Genomic DNA, 17,559 nt, shown 5'->3' with positions numbered 1-17,559 from the left:
CTCCCCAGCCTCATGCTCCAGGCCTCCCTGCCTCCATGGGAACCATCTGCAGCTCCCACCAACCCCATCCCTGTCACCAAGCACACTAAACCACTCGTCACTCCCATCAAACGTTGCCGTATGCTCCTGTGTGCTCCCACCCAGGCCCGCAATCTTGGCACTATTTCCAAAATGGCCAGGAAACAGATGTTACAGGAACAAAAGGGAGGAGGCCGTGGTCAAACAAGTCCGATAGCTGCCGAGCTAGACAGGCTTCTTTCCTTCCTTCAAAGAGGAAGACGGTGCAATTTCTCCTACATCTACGTGACCACTAAACTTTTCAAGATGGCGCATCTCCCGTGACAGCGGTCAGCTCGGAATGAAGGCTGGATGTGGAGGCCCCCCAGACCCTCTCTGGCCCTGCCACTGCTATGCTCAAATGTCAAGCTGGGACAAGAGTAGTGAGAAAAACAGACATGACGCCTCTGCTCCTGGAATCCAGTGAGGAAGATAGATTCTAATGGAATAGTCTCGCAAGTCTAGAATATAAATATACAACTATAGGAAGAGCAAGTAAAGTCAGAGGACTCTGAGCCAGCTTCTGGCAGCAGGCACACATGAGCCGAGACAAGCGGGTGAGGAAGAGACACAGTGGGGAAAGACAGCCTGTGCAAAGACTCTATAGGGGGAAAGAGCCCATGCTGTCTGAGGGGTTGTAAAGGCCAGTGTGGCTGGGGCCCAGGGGCCACAGGGAGGCCAGAGGAAGAAAGTCCTGGGAGGGACATCCTAAGGGACAGTGGTACCATCATATGTGTGTTTCATAAGACCTCCTGGGAGAGTGGAGAGCAGACTGGTGAGAGGCAAGGAAGTCTGCGACAGGCCAGGAAGGAGGGCAGTGCAGTGGTCCACGTGAGAGAGGGCGGGGGTGCAGGGGGCAACACAGGACAAGGGCAGCACAGAGCTGTACAGGGTGCAGAACAAGTGTGGTGTGAGGGAAGCTGCTGCTCACACTGTGGATGCCAATGACACTCTTCTATGGGACAGAGCAGAGTCAGGGATGGTCAGCTGGGTTGTGGACTTGGACATGTCTATGAGGCATCAAAGCAGAAGCATTGAATGTGCTAGTGAAGTAATAAAGCACCATCTTTTAAAGTATATTTTGAAATTCTAACTTTTTACCAATTCATAGTGGCCATCCCACTCGACCCAGTCGGGTTGTACAGAAAATGTGAAGAGACAGGGGCGCCTGGGTGGCTCAGTCGGTTAAACATCCAACTTCGGGTCAGGTCATGATCTTGCGGTTCATGAGTTCAAGCCCCACGTCGGGCTCTGGGCTGACAGCTCAAAGCCTGGAGACTGCTTCAGATTCTGTGTCTCCCTCTCTCTCTGCCTCTCCCCAACTCACACTCTGTCTCTCTCTCTCTGTCTCAAAAATAAAGAAACATAAAATAGTTTAAAAAAATAAAGAAAATATGAAGAGACAGCTGGAGATTTCTCTAGTCTCCATATGGGCAAATCCATCGGACCCTAGGTGGCAGCTGTCCCCTGTCCCCAGTCTACAACAAGTTCATCAACCCTGAGATCAATCTGGTCATTTGCTGTCTATGTGCTTGAATTTGCCAGGAACTTTTTGTTTGCACTTTGAATGGCTCTTGCACACAAAACTCTCAGATAAAATTCCATCTGTGGTTAATGGAAAGATCTGCTTAAACGTTGCATCACTGCTGGAAAGAAACCTGAGCTTTGATTAAACTCTGGGGGCAAAGTCCCATCCGACAACACAGAATGCCTACTCTGGTCGTGGAAATCACTTCCAACTTCTGAGCTTAAAGCACTGAAATGAAGCCTCAAAGTGAAGGTTCCCATCGCCCCGGAAGGAGCCACTGAGGGCCTGCCTGATAACATCTTTATCCTTCCATTTCTGTCATCAATCTGGCTGAGAACTGAAGGGAAGGGAAGGGCTGTACCCGAGTCATCGCACTAAAATGTAAGGGTTGGAAGATGTAGGCAGCCACGCCGAACTATAAGCCAGCTTGGAACGAAATCAGAACAAGTAATTTAAAAAAAATTTGTGAGCCCTTACAGCCATTGGCCGATGCTTCTGTAACATCCACCCTTCTCCAGACTTTTGGCACAAGAACAAGTTAAAAACAAATGCGTTCAGTTTGCTTAAATGATAGCCCTTGGAAAAACCCAGTGACTGATACTGCATGCGGAGAACAGTTGGGCTGTTCTCCCGAGGAGAGGGCTGATCCACAAAGCACTTGGAGTAAAATGGCCCTTTTCAAGGGTGGTAAAAAAACAAAAACAAAAACAAAAGCAAAAAAAACCACCAAAACATCAAGTGAAGGTAATTAAGAATGCAAAGAAACAACAGCACAATTCTGGTATGCGATCCATGCAAAAAGATACTTAATAAATGCATGTGCGTGCTCACGCACGGGTGGCTAAGGAACTCTTAAATATTCCCTCCCCGCTTGTGTTTTGCTTTGCTTTAACAAATGTACACTCTCGCAGCTCTTTTGTGAGGTAGGGGTTGACTGTAAATTCCATCACTTATCAAAGTGCTCTTACACAATAGGGACTGGAGCTAATTAAAATAAAATACCATCTGCATTCGATCGGACTGTACCGGAGCCCTGTAACATTCATTTCCAGTTTGGTCATTCGAACCCAATGGCGACTCTGCATTCCAGTGTCTCTGAATAATATTAACTCATCTTGTCCTTTTCTTATTAATACTAATCACACCATCTCCAAACGCCAAGGTGTCACAGAAATGCTTCGCTCAGGTAGGAAAGCGTTCTGGCGCGCCGCGAGGAAAAGATAACACTGCACACGTGGGTACGCCAGCTAATTTTGCCCAATATTTAATCAGAAATGACGAGGCAGAGTAAATATTAGTTAGCCAGACTGACAGCTAATTGATCTGGTTTGTATTCAACTAGACTGATATAAACAGAGGGATTTCGCTTGCGATTCTGAATTCATAATTGGTTCAGATGTCTATATGCTTTCCCGGAGGCTACAAATTTAATTAGTGCTGTGAGAAAGCAGCGGCCAATCGCATGGAAGTCACAGGCAGGGCTGGAATGTGCAGGCTGTTTACCTTTTCTCTCTCTTCTCTAGCGGCAGGATGCTTTGATAGCAGCCCTGCAAAGCTTATTAAGAAGTTCTTGTGTAAAAAGGACTTGTATTTGAAAAAACGTAACTGCCATAGCCTTTGCTCAGAGAAAGTCTATCCTTCTTTCTCTTCCATTCAAGGACACAACTGATCGCTGGGAATGGTTTGCCCTCGGTCCCAAACTGAATGTAGTACTTTGAGTGCACCTCAAGTGAACGAGCCCAGCACCTTAGATGATGCAGCAGAGGCGGGTCTGGACACTCCCACCCCACGGTGCTCAAGCCTGCCTGGACTCCTTCTCTGACGCCTTGAACAATCTCATGCCCAGCTCCCATGCCCTGCTCTGCTGGGGACTCACCCAGGTGGACGCCCAGGCATCTCTGCATTCCCTTGGGCACGGGGGTACCCAGCAGGTGCACAATTAATATTTTTGGGAAGGAAGGGAAGAGCAGCCAAGTTGAATATCTTTAGCCGTTCTAAAATTTAGTCACTTAAAAAAAAAAAAAAAGGATGTCTATAAAACTCAGGTCCTATTTCAACTCTGCCTTAGTTCTCTAACAATTGAGAAACCAGCTTAATCCTCAGAAGGACCTGTGGAAAGGGGCCAAGAAAGGCTCTGCCCCAGTATCTTCTCATTGCATAATTATGTTGAGGTACAGGGGCTCCCCCATTCAAATGGCTTGCCCCTTGTTGTACCTATCTGTGTGGTAGCAATTTACCACAAACTCTCAAGGCTTCAGATGAAGAAAAAGCACATCGTCTTCACAAGACAGAGCACCGTTTGCTTAGAAGTGAAATTGTGGAGGGCCATGGCAGGAACTCCCTTTCTAGCTCAGAAGTTTCTCAAGGCTTTGAGAGGTGATGCTGTTGTGAATCTCAGCACCCCCTGTGCGGCCTCAAAGAATCCAGTTTCTTTGGTGACCAGCAGAGAGAACCCCCTTCCACTCAGTGTAATACTGACAGAGGCATCCAGTCTGCTCACCCTTCTCCAACTGCCCCATTCTGTGGGAATTGGCAACTACAATCTGGCTCTGCTTCCAGGAGGAAAAAAAATGTAAATATATATATTTAAATATTTATGTAAATATATATTTAAATGTAAATATATTTTTAAATATTTAAATATATATGTTTTTAAAAAGGGGCTGGTATATATATACCAGCCCCTTTTTAAAAACATTCCTTCCAGTTCCATGGTGTGAACACACATAGGTATAATCACAGCCCCCTATGATCAGATGAGAGGATGTATGTTAAAGTACTCAAGCACATAGTAGTCCCTTAATAAGCATCAAATTCTCTTCCCTGCTAGGAAGCAATAATGGGATTAGCATAATGTTTCATATCTACTTCCTTCATTTAAAAAATTTTTTAAATGTTTATTTATTTATTTTTTAATATTTTTTAATGTTTATTTTTGAGACAGAGAGAGAGCATGAACGGGGGAGGGTCAGAGAGAGGGAGACACAGAATCTGAAACAGGCTCCAGGCTCTGAGCTGTCAGCACAGAGCCCGACGCGGGGCTCGAACTCACGGACCGCGAGATCATGACCTGAGCTGAAGTCGGCCGCTTAACCGACTGAGCCACCCAGGCGCCCCAGATGTTTATTTATTTTGAGGGAGAGAGCACATGCATGTGTGAGCAGGGGAGGGGCAGAGAGAGAGGGAGAGAGAGAAGATCCCAAGCAGGCCCCACACTGTCAGCACAGAGCCCGATATGGGGCTCGAACCCACAAACCATGAGATCATGACCTGGGCCGAAGTCAAGAGTCGGACACTTAACTGACTGAGCCACCCAGGAGCCTCATATCTATTTCCTTCTATCTATCCACCCATTTGTTCGCCTACACACCAATAAAATGAACTCAGAAATATGTACATGTCTGCCTTGTCACAGTCCAATGACATGAATGAGTTCCACGAGGACCACTTTCTCACGTGCTCGGAATCAGAGCATCACAAAGGTAAGCCCTGGAGAAGGGTGTGGCGGGTACAGTGTCCAGGGATAAACCATCTCTCCCATCCATCTGTGGCTCAGCCAATACAAAAGGAGCTACAATTGTCAGTTGGGGGTGGCCTGGGACAACACCAAGAACCCATTTCTCCATGGAAACTTTATTATAAATATTCTGTGGGAATAGCTGAAATAGTATCGTGAGCCAGCTTGGAAGCTCAAACTAACATTTTAGCACATTGCTTTCACGAGAAGGCGAGTTCCATGTTCTAAAACTATGATTTACCAATAGCCTCATTTGGGGCTGCTACCGCTTCTCACATGAATTTCATTTTCCCTCATAGCACTCATCACCCTGTGATAGATCACATATTTTTCTACTTACTGCCTCATTTTCTATCAGCCTGACCACCCACTCCAATGACACCACTATGGACAGAGCCTGACACATTGCTGGGATTCCAGAATCACCTGCTGAATGAATGGAGTCATCAAAAGCTAACTTGACCATCTTCAATTTGTAAGCTTACCAGGATCTGTTTTGACTGGCATTTGTGAAACATTAGTCTCAAATCTATGCAGAAAGGAAGTATCATTAACCACCCAATAAACATGAATTACATGAAAACTTAAACTGTCAGCTTCTTTGCAAATTATATTTGTCTTACTCTCAAAGATCACATGAACTTTTAAGGGGAAAAAAGTTATATTTACTGCCCAAGTTTTAAAATTCATGGTAACCATTAAGACATGTGTTATGACAACCGCAAAAACATCTTTCGGCCCAATCTCTAATTTAATCATTAAAACACTGCTTTGAATTCCCTGGTCTTTTTGCTATTATGGGTGATATTCAGATATTTATCTCCTCTAATTACGGTGCATTCTGTTGATTTCTAAAGATGTAAAATATCAACAGATCTATACTCATTTGATTGTTGCTTCAAACTGAAGCCAATTTAAATTCTCCAGTCTGACAAGGGACCAAATATTCTGAGCATTCAGATGGTCTGATTTGTTGCTACACATCTGTCTTGTTTTATTCAAAGTGGACAAAGAAAACTAACGACTATGTAGAACCATATTAAAATCAAGGCTCAGCTCTTTTTAGAAGCACAGACCCAAACGAAAAGCAAACAATGCTCTAGGCCTTAGGAAAGGGTCCTGTCCAGAGAGTAGAGATCTGTACCTGGGGGTCCATCCTGAGGAAGGTATGAGGGCCTCTGCTGCTCAAAGTCGATCTTTTAAAGGTTTTGCTATGATAAAAATGGTAGTAATTTTCCAGGTTTCCAATCTGCAAAACAAGAAGCGGGACACTATCAGTTAATACAGTCTTAAAAACAGCTTCAAAAATCCTCTATCCCACAAAAATCTTCCCTTTCTCTTAGAGACTCATTCTGCTCCCAAAGGAAACATACCCTCCGTTATGCCTTCCCACTCATCTCTCTGGCATATAGTTGGTATTTACAAACATGACGGTGGATTTAGACAATCCTTTTGGGATAAACAACACAGGGTCGTGTTTCCAGTGAAGCACATCTTGTATTAAGTGCCTATCATTTAAAATGTGTACTATCTTGGCCAAGTTTGGTAGACCAGAATCCATGTTCATTTAGGGCCAAGCATCCCTGAAGTAGCTAAGTTAGTGTCAAGTCAGGCTTATACCAAAATATTCATTTATAAACAAACTCCATCTTCTCCACCCCACGGGTAAACTGAAAGATCTAAGAATGAACATTCGCTCCCAAGCAAAACAAGGGAGCCAAAGAAAACACGCACGTCCATCTGCTTGGGGATTGTGAAAAGGTCAGATGAGAACATCCAAACCCCCAGGGTGTCCCAATTTTCTGCCAGGGGTGGTTTGTCGAGACAGATTTCAGCTTGAGGGCTGGACAGAACCAAGAGAAGCAATGGATGTGGCCTTCGGGACAGGCAGGCTCTCATGCCTCAGTGACCCTTGAGTATCAGGACATTGTTCTCAGAAGACCTGTTTTTTGTTCTGACTTTCACTGGTTGTTGAAACTAGCTTGTTGGTCACCATCTTTGAAAGCAGAGCTTCTTAAAAGAGGCTGGACTGAACATTATACAGACTTTCAAGTTGCCCTTCTCAGCCTAAACCATCCTAGTTTTCTTTTCCAGCTTCTGATCAAAGGGAGAATTTAAGACAATTTGTCCTCTAGGATGGCACATGTGTGGTGATTATGATATGAACCTGGTTCAAAACCTTCCCTCTCCCTTCACCACCACTAGCCATGTGATCTTGGGCAAGGACATTCGCCCCCTGTGAATCTTGATTCCTTATGTGTAAAACGGGGACAAAACTACTTAGCCACTGGAGTTCAGTACAACTAAAGTCTGAGCAATGCCCAACAACCTTTGGCTACACCTGCCTCGCTCAAGCCATTTTGTCTGCTGTGACCTAACCCCATGAGGCTTGACCGGCCCAGGCAGAGACCTGGGGGGATGTGGATGCTCAGAGTGGCCATTTCCACAAGATGAGAGCCCTCCAGCCCTCGTTTCCAGCAATCCCAGCTGCCTGGCTGTCTCCTGTTCTTAAGTGTCAGGAGATTCCCATTTAAAAATCCTCCTTTTTCAGGGCACCTGGATGGCTCAGTTGAGCATCTGACCTTGGCTTGGGTCATGATCTCACGGTTTGTGAGTGTCAGACCTGCATCGGGATCACTGCTGTCCGTGCAGAGACCGCTTCAGATCCTCTGTCCCTCGTTCTCTGCCCCTTGCCTGCTTGCGTGTGAGCTCTCTCTCTCTCAAAAATGAACATTTTTTAAAAATTAAATAAAAAATAAAAAATACATAAATCCTCCTTTTTCACTTAAACTTGCTCCTGAGTGCTTTGAGTTGTAAGCGACAGCTTACAACTATGGAACACTGAATACTATTATAGTCATGAGGATTAAATAGGTATCATGGGTGTTCAACAAACACTGGTCGGGATTCTCTTTCTGGCTCCTCCACACAGCTCCTCCATTCCCCTCGCTAGGACCAGGATGCTTTAGATTTGGCCCAATCTGGGCCCACATTCCAACTCGATCCCTTCCTGTGGGTGACCTGGGCTTCAGGCCCTCTCTGAGTCTTAGTTTCCTTGTGAAAATAGTAACTAACTGCCTTGCAGGGTTGCTCTAAGACTTAAATTACACGAATATAGGAAGATCTAGCAGAGTGCCCAGCAGGTAGTAAGTGCTCAATAAATGGTTTTCTGCAATTAAGATTCTCAGTTCATGTTCTACCACGAGACACCCCTTCTGCCATCATAAACCTCGTTATTTCGGCCCCATTTTGCACAAAAGCACTTTTATTTCTCCTACAGATGAGTCACCTTGCTCACTTCTTCAACAGAGTTAATTGCTAGATATGTCAAGCCTCCTCCTAACGCATGCCAGAGCTGTGATTTAGAGCCAGAAGCAATAATGGAGTCTTAACTTACAGCAGTATTTAATCAGCATGTTTGCTTCTAAGCTGCCACCATCCCTGGGAGATGTTTCACAACTCCTGGCCTTTTAACTCTGGGCATTCAAGTCAATTCCCATCCAGGGACATGGAGAAACTAAGAGGTGAATCAAATTTGCTGGCAAAGGGGTGGATTACTCGCAGAGCTGCTGACCTTAAGCAAACCCATGTCAGGGCAGCCCTGGAGGCCATTCAGGGCAGCACCTGGCCTCAGGGCAGCCAAGCCAGGCCAGAGGTAGCCAACCCCACCGCCACCCAGCTCCCTGCTTTGAGCCACCATGATCATCCTTAGCAATGGTGTCCAGGGTCTGAGCTAATGAGGGCTGGTCTCCTCGAGCAATCCATGGGAGGAACAGATGCTCCCCAGGGCTGACCTGGCAAACCGGCCCCAGTGGCAGTGGTGACCAGTGCCACATCTGTCTGGAAGTGTATGTCCAGCCCAGCATAGGGACTGGGGGGTTCGGGAAGGACCACTCCCAATGTAGAGGAGAAGGGGACACCAGCCAAGGCTGTCCTCCTGCCCCTACAAGGTTAGCTGCAGAATAAGCTGGAATGTGTTTCAGAAAAACCAGTGAGGGGGTCAGATCACTGGCTGTTCATAAATCTGACAGCAGCTGCAAGGGTCCCTGAAATTCTGAACACCTCTCTCCACCTTCTGGGTCCTTATGGAGAGTTGGCATGAGTGGGTGGGCAGCAGCCACATTCCTTCCTCATGGCCAAAGATTTGAGGCCAGATAGTGTGATTCAGGGCAGCACAGGACAGAAAGGGTGGCACAGGACAGAAAGTACTGGAATTACTGTAAGGGTAAGACAAGGAGAGGATGGGGCACCTGGGTGGCTCAGTCAGTGAAGCATCTGACTCTTGATTTCAGCTCAGGTCGTGATCACACGGTTCATGGGTTTGAGCCCCACATCAGGCTCTGCACTGACAGTGCAGAGCCTGTTTGGGATTCTCTGCCTCCCTTTCTCTCTCTCTCTCTCTCTGCTCCTCCCCCACTCATTCTCTCCCTCCCTCTCTCTCTCTCTTTCTCTCTGTAAAAAATAAGCATTTAAAAATAAATAAATAAATAAATAAATAAATAAATAAATACTCATTAATTCAGAGTAGGCATCAGAAAACTATGGTCCATAGGCCAAATCTGGTCTATCTCCTGTTTAGCTTACTTTTTTTTTTTTGTGGTAAAATATACATAGTATAACATTTGCCAGGTTATACCATAGTATAACATTTACCATTTATCAGTGTGCAGTTCAGCGGCACTGAGTACATTCACAACGTTGTGCAGCCAACGACACCCTCTGTCTCCAGAACTTTTCTCTCTCCCCAAACTGCACCCATTTCATGAACTCCCATTCCCCCCTCCCCGCCAAACCCTGGCAAACTCCATGCTACTTCCTGTCTCTGTGAGTTTGATGGCTTTAGATATCTCATATGAGTAGAATCATTTGCCCTTTTGTGACTGGCTTATTTCCCTAAACATGGTGTTCTCAAGGTTCATCCATGTCGTGACATTTGTCAACACTTTCTTCCTTTTAAAGGCTGAATAATATTCCCTTGTATTTGTATACCACATTCTGTTTTCCATCCATCCATTCATGGACACACGGATTTTCGCTTCCTCCCTTTGGCTATTGTGAATAATGTTGCTATGAGCATGTGTATGCAAATACCTGTTCATGAACCTGCTTTCAATGCTATATACACCTTGTGTTTTTATCAATAAAGCTTTATTGGAGCACAGCCACACCCATTCATTGACCTACTGCCCATGGCCACTTTCATATTACAATGACAGAATTGTGTGCCACTGAGACCCTCTGGCTCAGGAGCCCAAAACATTTCACATGTGGCCTTTACAGAAAATGTTTGCCAACCTGTGATTTATGGCATTTGCTGCTGAGCATACTTTGGGAGTCCAGCAAAGTCTCTGATGATGAACATGGCTTCTCCAAAAGTTGGGGACCACCAGTCCACATGCTGAGGGGCTCTGCTTAGAAACATAGGTGCAGCTGCTGTCCCAGCACCTGTGGCGTCTCATGTGGCCATTGAGCTGCCCTTTCTCCAGGAGCCCTCTTTGTCGGATGCCCCAGGAGGTCATTCACATCTGTCTGACTCACACTATCCTGCCCTCTGCCATGGCCCTCCCCTGGTATCAGGCATGGGTCAGGAATATGAGGTTTTCATCATGGCCAAAAGGTCAGAAAGGATCAAGGAGGGGGCAGTAGATGGGTGCACCTGACTGCTCATGGAACACAGCCAAGCGAAAGTCATCTCGCTTGGCTGATGCAGCATTTATGATTTAGGAGCTATTTCCTACTTCCTGCTCCTCCCCCACCCCATCTAAATATTCCTCTGGTTCTCACCTTGCCTGCCACCCCAGTTAATGCCCCTCCCAGCTTAGGGAGCTGCTTTTTAAGATCTCCAGGTACCTACATGAGCTAAGAGGACAGAATGGCTGGGAAGCCTCCATTCTCTAGCAGCATCATTGGGGACATGGCCACTGGCCTGGTTAAACGTAAGGGACATGTCCCATGTGTCCCTGTCACATGGTCCTGACCTACAGAGAAGGGAAAGAACCTTGGGAATGGTCCCATTTTATAAATGGGAAACCACCCAGGGAGTTATCCCCAGTTGTTACTCTCAGGGTTTCCCAATTCCTGAACCAACAATCCCTCCCACCCCACCTGGCCACAGATGAATAGGTGACAACATCTGACACCAAATGACACAGAGACACGCAAATTAGGGCTTAGGATTATTGCAACACTTTTGGTACATCTTCAGGGTCAAATTGACAAGAGCTGGAACCATAAGGATAAATAGAAAAACTGGGGCGGCATAAAGACTTGAATTCAAGGTGATCTTGAATTTACTTTCCTAAGTGAGGAAATATCATTATTTTGATATGACTTCTGCACTGATATTAAGTAGCTACTCCTCCCAACTTGGCAGTCTGGGCCATCCTGTGCTGCTGTCCCTCAGCCACGGCCTGGGACAGTGTTTACACCAGGCCTCACTGTCCTCTGGGAGTCACCACTCACGTGCTCTGTGTACCGCTTCTCAAGCCAGTATCGAAGCAGCCTGCCTTTATAAACATGGGGTGAGTGGCTTCCACAGAATATCGCTGTTTGAGGGTGCTGGCAGTCTCCTCTTCCTTCTCCTCCTTGACAATGAAAGAGAAATTCTTCCCCCAGCATCCTAGGCTGTCTGCCTGTCCTGCTCAGCTCTGAGCCCTTCCAGAACCTCAATTTGCTCTCCATCAATGAATCTGATCTCTGGTGTGCAGGGTGTTTTGTTTTGTTTTGTTTTTAAGTCACAACATAAAATTTCAGTGCCTTTTCTCTTTCCTGTCCATGGTATTTTCACAATGCATTAATTAGAGCCAGTCTGTTAGTAACCCCCTCCAAGAATGTGAACAATCTTCTGAATATGTAACACTCAGGTCTCTTTACTCAACACTGATGTGTAATTATACACATTAGTTGATAAAATTGGTAACATCATTAAAACATCATTAAAAACCCTGCTAAACGTTCTCGGCCAGAGCATTGGGAGAAATGAGATCAAAGAATCCACAGTGAAGACAGTTGAAGCATGGTTTCTCTTTAATGGGGTACTCTATTTTAACAAATCTAGATGGGGCGCCTGGGTGGCTCAGTCGGTTAAGCGTCTGACTTCGGCTCAGGTCATGATCTCACGGTTTGTGAGTTTGAGCCCCGGGTCTGGCTCTGTGCTGACAGTGCAGAGCCTGCTTCAGATCCTCTGTCCCCTCTCTGTCCACCCCCCAAATAACTAAACATTAAAATAAATAGGTAAATAAATAAATAAAAAGTCTAGATAATGTCTGCACATGGTACAAAATATACATAGTACAAAAGCACACAGAGTTCGCAGGGAATGGCAATTCTCCATCCTTCCCATCTCCCAGCCACTGAGGGTCCCCAACATTTACTGGGTGCTCCTGGCTCACGTCAAGAGCAGCTGGCACTTGCTGAGCACATGCCATGTGTCAGGCAGTAGGAGAGCAGTTTTAGATGCCTTCACTTGTTTGACTGTCATGACGTCCTTATGCTATCCTCACCCTGAAGTTGGGGAAACTGAGGCACGGAGTGGTGAAGTAACTACTTCAAGACCATATCTTGAGTGAGTAGCACAGTGAGGACGTGACCTCGGAGTTCCCATTCATAACCATCATGTCTTCTGCCTCTTGCCACATTCACAGCGTTAGTTGCCATGGGGGGGTTCCCAGTCATCTTGGTTCTCATCCTCGATAGCAGGTGTGTTCACACAGGGCCAAGTGGCTCAACAGGCGTCCACTCTCCATTTCAAGCAGAAATCCTGAGAGACATATATTCCATGCACGTATCTATTCCATTACGTCCACATGTGAGTGTATGTGCCCATGTGTACACACGGATATGTGTGCTTATGCATATATATGCACGCATGTATATATGTATGCATTCAAACATGTGTGTATACATGCATGTTCACATGTATATGGATGTGCAGTGTGCAATATATGCGTACATGTATACGGATGTTTGTGGGTATATATATGTATGTATTCAGATATGTGTGTATATGTGTGTGCATGTATGAGTATGTATGTATGTACCCAGAGATGTGTGGGTGTGTGTATATACATGTATGTGCATATTCAGATATATTTGTATATGTATGTATACAGTTGCCTGGGGCGTTTATGCAAGATTCACAAATAAATGGCTCTGAAATGCAACCAGGAAAGTCTTTGGTTTTCCCACAGCCCTGATATCCAATAGGACCTCCTGAGGCTGCTATTAATTGCTCTAATTCAGAACTTCTGGGTCTGAGGGCCACCAAGGCCACTACCTTGGTCAGAATCACCTGATAGCATGAATGCTGGCTGTGAGCCAGGCCCACCTCCAGATGAAGGTTCCGGCTCCTGGGGTCCCGGCTGCTGCCACACACAGGTATGCCAAAGCCTCTTCCCAGGAGACGCTGAGCTGTATCCAGGGACTGTGTCGAGTCCCTTTCCAGGAGGCTGCCCCTCCCTCGCTGGGTCTTCCAGGCTAGCTCCACACCAGCTCTTCTGGGAAGCCTCTCCCACCCACCTGGGTCCCGAGCACATCTGTGCTGTACAGGCTGAGTCTTGCGGGGGCAGGGTCACACCCTCACCATCTTGGTTTCCTTATTCCAGGCTGAGCATAGAGGGGAGCAGCCCCCAATGTGCACGTCCCAGATGACTCCCCACCACAACCAGAGCCACGGCTAGAGCCGCCATCTTGAGGTCAGCATCTTCTTGCCACCCTCACCTCCTTCCAGATCTGTTCCTCCTCTCGAGGAGTCCCTTGTCCTGGTAAATGGTGCCACACCTTCCACAGGTGTCCAGTGTCACCAAACCCTCTGGAAGTGACCTGCTGAAAGTTTCTCAAGCCTGGCTGAACCCCATCACCCCCACATCAGTGTAGGTGGCCCCACTGCTCTACTAGGACCAAAGCAGGGCCCTGGCTGGCCTCTGACCATCTTCTGCACCATTGTACTGCCATTCCTACCCCAGCCCTGCCTTCCCTTCCACAACAAAGCCTTGGCCCCTCATGGGGCACATAAGAATCTCCACCACTAGGCAAGGCCACCTCTCTGGCCAAAGGCCTGGCCCTGGTGGCATCACCTCTGTCCTTGGGTGCTGCTGTTGTGTGTCAGCCCCTTCACACCAATAAGACTACCTCCCACTCCATTTTTAACCATCACCTGAGCTATCACTGCCTCCAGGAAGCCCTCCTGGACCTTCCAGGATCAGGTCTGCCCACATGTGGCTATCATAACCCACCTTCCCTCCATCCTTCCACGGTAAGCTCTCAAAGGCAGGAACTGTCATCTGTAAATCCTCAGGCCCTGGCAGTGTCTGGTGCATCGCAGAAGCTCAAAACAGATTTGGTGAAATGAACAGATTTCAAGTGATACTGGAAGGACACACATGTCTTCCCCTCTCTGCCTTACATATAGTTGTCCAGCGTGGCCCTGGGGCCAACCAAGACCCCGTGCCTCTCAGCCCAGTGACTGCTGTCTTGCCTTTCAGGTTCTCTCTAAGCCTCCCCTCTCATGACGGTGCTGAGGCTGTGGAGTCAGGCAACCATCTACCCGCTGTGTGGCCTGGGCTAGGCCCCATGCAGCTCCTCTGAGCTCCACTCCCACGGGTGCAGGCTGAGCGAGAGGCCATGCAGGACTCTGCACTTCCATCCAAGTGGCCTGGCACCCTTCATTCATGGCAAACTAACTGGCCTTGGAGAGGAAGACTCTTGGGGACTACAGGTGGGATGAGTATAAACAGCTTGCAAAGCCAAACAAGGAAGGGGCAGAAGCCAAGTGTGTCGGGGGAGAGGCCTGGGCTGGGGATGTTGACAGGAAGAGCCTCTCTTGTCTCGTTTTGGTTTTTCGGGTTTTTTTTTTCCTGTAAATTTGAGTATTTCCAGCTTCAAATCACCTCCCTGCTCATACAGGGCAGGTGTGAGGCCCGAGGGATCTGCGGGTGCTGGCGGCTGGGGTGCACCCTGCCTTCCTGAAGAAAAAGAAGATGATTTGTTGTTTTCTGCAGATTCCAAGGAATGGTGGAGAAGAGCCCCATCTAATATATTACGTTTGATTTGCAGCAAAGTCACTGAGGAGCATGCCAAATCCACCCGAGATGACATCGGATCGTTCCAAAGGTCCAGCCGCCCACTCAGCCCTCCAATGAACGTGACCTCAGATGCAGGTGTGGTTCCCTGAGCTCTCAAGTCAGCACGCTGGGTTGGGGGGCTGGGGGGTTGGCTAAATGCACGCTTTGGTCAGTGCACAAAAATGTCACTCCCACTTCCCCAGGCTCACACAGTTAAATCTGCCTCACGGGAACAGCTGATAAGCAGCCACGAAATGTCACGATCCAAGGTCTCAGAAATGAATGGGCTGTAGATGAGACATCTGACTTTGCAAAAAACTCTTCACTTTATCACTCCCAAAGCCTGCCCTTGGCTGGAAACAGATGTTTCGAGCCCTGTCCGCTCGCAGCTGCAGCATGCCGGCTTCCGGACCTGCTGGTCTTCAGGGCTGGCCTCTTCTGAGGGCCTCTGGCTTCTGGGGAAGAGTCTATGTTTAAAAGTCACGGGCATCAGAGTTCAGTTATATAATAATATTGATCCCAGTTGGTCTGCTTAAGAAAAACATAACTAATTAGAGCCTATAAAAAAACCTACACACCAAATTAATTCTGTCTTGCTCTGGTGACTCCTACCTGAAGAAAGTTATAAATATAGATGGCCACTGAACCTATATTTAGCCAGAACTGAGTTACCTGGTATTTATAATTAAGGACGTCCAAAGAGGGAGAATGGACATTTTGTTGTTATTTTTTAAAGCATTAAAAAAAGAAGAAAAAAACCTGCTTCCCATTTCGGTCACATATACACATAGCAACATTCTGTTACTGCAATAATTACAATTCTGACCCAAGTTAAGATTATTGCACAATTTCCTAGTCTCCTAAAATTACTTTCTTCAACACATATCCACCCAAAGCATGCAATTAAGCTGCTCAACTTCCTACAAATTCCTGAAAAATCATTAATTTTTACTTAGCAGCCTTCATTTTCTCTTCCCTGAAGTTGCCAAACCGAATGGTCTGGCCTCCTATGAGGATGTTTATATATTATATATTGCTTATATATATTATATTATATATCTGGCCTCAACATATACCTTTAACACTCACAAAGAGCCATCTGAAAAACTCTACAATCTTTACTTTGAAGGTCTTCTTTTTAAACCATTTACTGGTTAAAGATTTCTTTGCAGCCATCTAGAATTAGCCACTTTATCAGATTTCTAAACCCAATGCTACTTTTGTATTTATTTTTGTTTCATTTTGATTGAAAAATACAAAAGTAAGGCTCCTCCTCCTGAAAAAATGCAGGTCCTAAAGACATGTGGGGCACAGCACGGCTTCTGGTGTGTGGGGGAAGGGCACCAAGGGTACAAGGGGAGACCTGGGGTGGCTCTGAGCAGGTTGCAAGAGTGTCTGCCCTGGGAGAGAGCAGCCCAGCCTGGGTGTCAGAGCCCAAGTGGGTGAGGAGCTTGTCCACACCGTGAGACGTAGACAGAACACATGGCACCTTGGTTACCCACAGGGAGAATGATCAAATACAGTTAACACCCTGGGGTAGGGGGAGAGATTTCTCACTGTTAGACAAGAAAACTAGAAAGAACTCTGTGGTGCTGGGATTGGAATTGGACAGCCATGCGATTTTAGTTTTCCAGATAGATAGATAGATAGATAGATAGACAGACAGACAAAGAGATAGGCAGACACACCAGCGTGTGCACACGTGTCTCCCCTCACTGGACAGGCCTGTGAGAAGCAACACTCAAACAGTGGCAAACCCACCCAGAGCCCGGGTCTTGGCTTCTAAGTACCATTTTCTACTAAAAGGAACCAGGGCTTTTGGAGAAATGGCTGATTCCAGGGTCAGGGCAGGGAAAGTGCAAGAGGAATCTGTAATACCACATTTGGGAAGAGAGTAAGAAATGATGCAAAGAACTCTAGAGACATATCACCAGCACACTGGAGCCAGACTTGAAAGGCACCTACAAGGCCAAACCGAGACCAGTTGAAAATCGAAATAAATAATCCCTCTTGGAGGTTCCAGTCCAAGAATGAACTAGGAAACCATGAGTCCATACAGATATACTTAAGAACAAATCCTAAGTTGTATAGGAATTGGCTATTTTTACATAGTTTCAAAGCACCTCTCCACAAAATATTTACTAATTATAAAGGGGAAAAGAGAAACTTGACAGGCAGACAGAGCCTGTTAACAGAGTGATCAACAAATGGGCCACCAGCAATGAGGCAAATTGAAACATGGGCCATGGGGTCAGACGCAGCGAGAACACCGTGTCACCGCCCGAAGTGCAGAACCCAAATCATCGTGAGCAAACAAACAGCAGACAAACCCCCAATGAAGGGGGACCTTCCACAGAGTAATTGGCTTGACACTGGCAAGTGCCAAGGTCACGAAA

General features: G+C 46.6%; 1 protein-coding gene across 3 annotated transcripts in view; it reads right to left on the bottom strand.

The window, feature by feature from the left end:
• The window catches only part of PCSK6 (proprotein convertase subtilisin/kexin type 6), a 190,622-nt gene that overhangs the window by 134,707 nt on the left and 38,356 nt on the right, over positions 1–17,559 (bottom strand). For all 3 annotated transcript variants that reach the window (XM_047086733.1, XM_047086734.1, XM_047086735.1), the window contains exon 2: positions 6,247–6,351. In XM_047086733.1, coding sequence (XP_046942689.1) covers positions 6,247–6,351 — 105 coding nt within the window. The remainder of the gene's footprint in view (positions 1–6,246; positions 6,352–17,559) is intronic.

The sequence above is a fragment of the Lynx rufus genome, unplaced genomic scaffold (genome assembly GCF_022079265.1).
Source record: "Lynx rufus isolate CCGP_SWC_20201006 ecotype Redwood Valley unplaced genomic scaffold, mLynRuf1.p SCAF_21, whole genome shotgun sequence".
NCBI classification, from domain to species: Eukaryota; Metazoa; Chordata; class Mammalia; order Carnivora; family Felidae; genus Lynx; species Lynx rufus.
The sequence above is the reverse complement of the archived record's forward strand: the minus strand, read 5'-3'. Positions and strand labels throughout refer to the sequence as shown.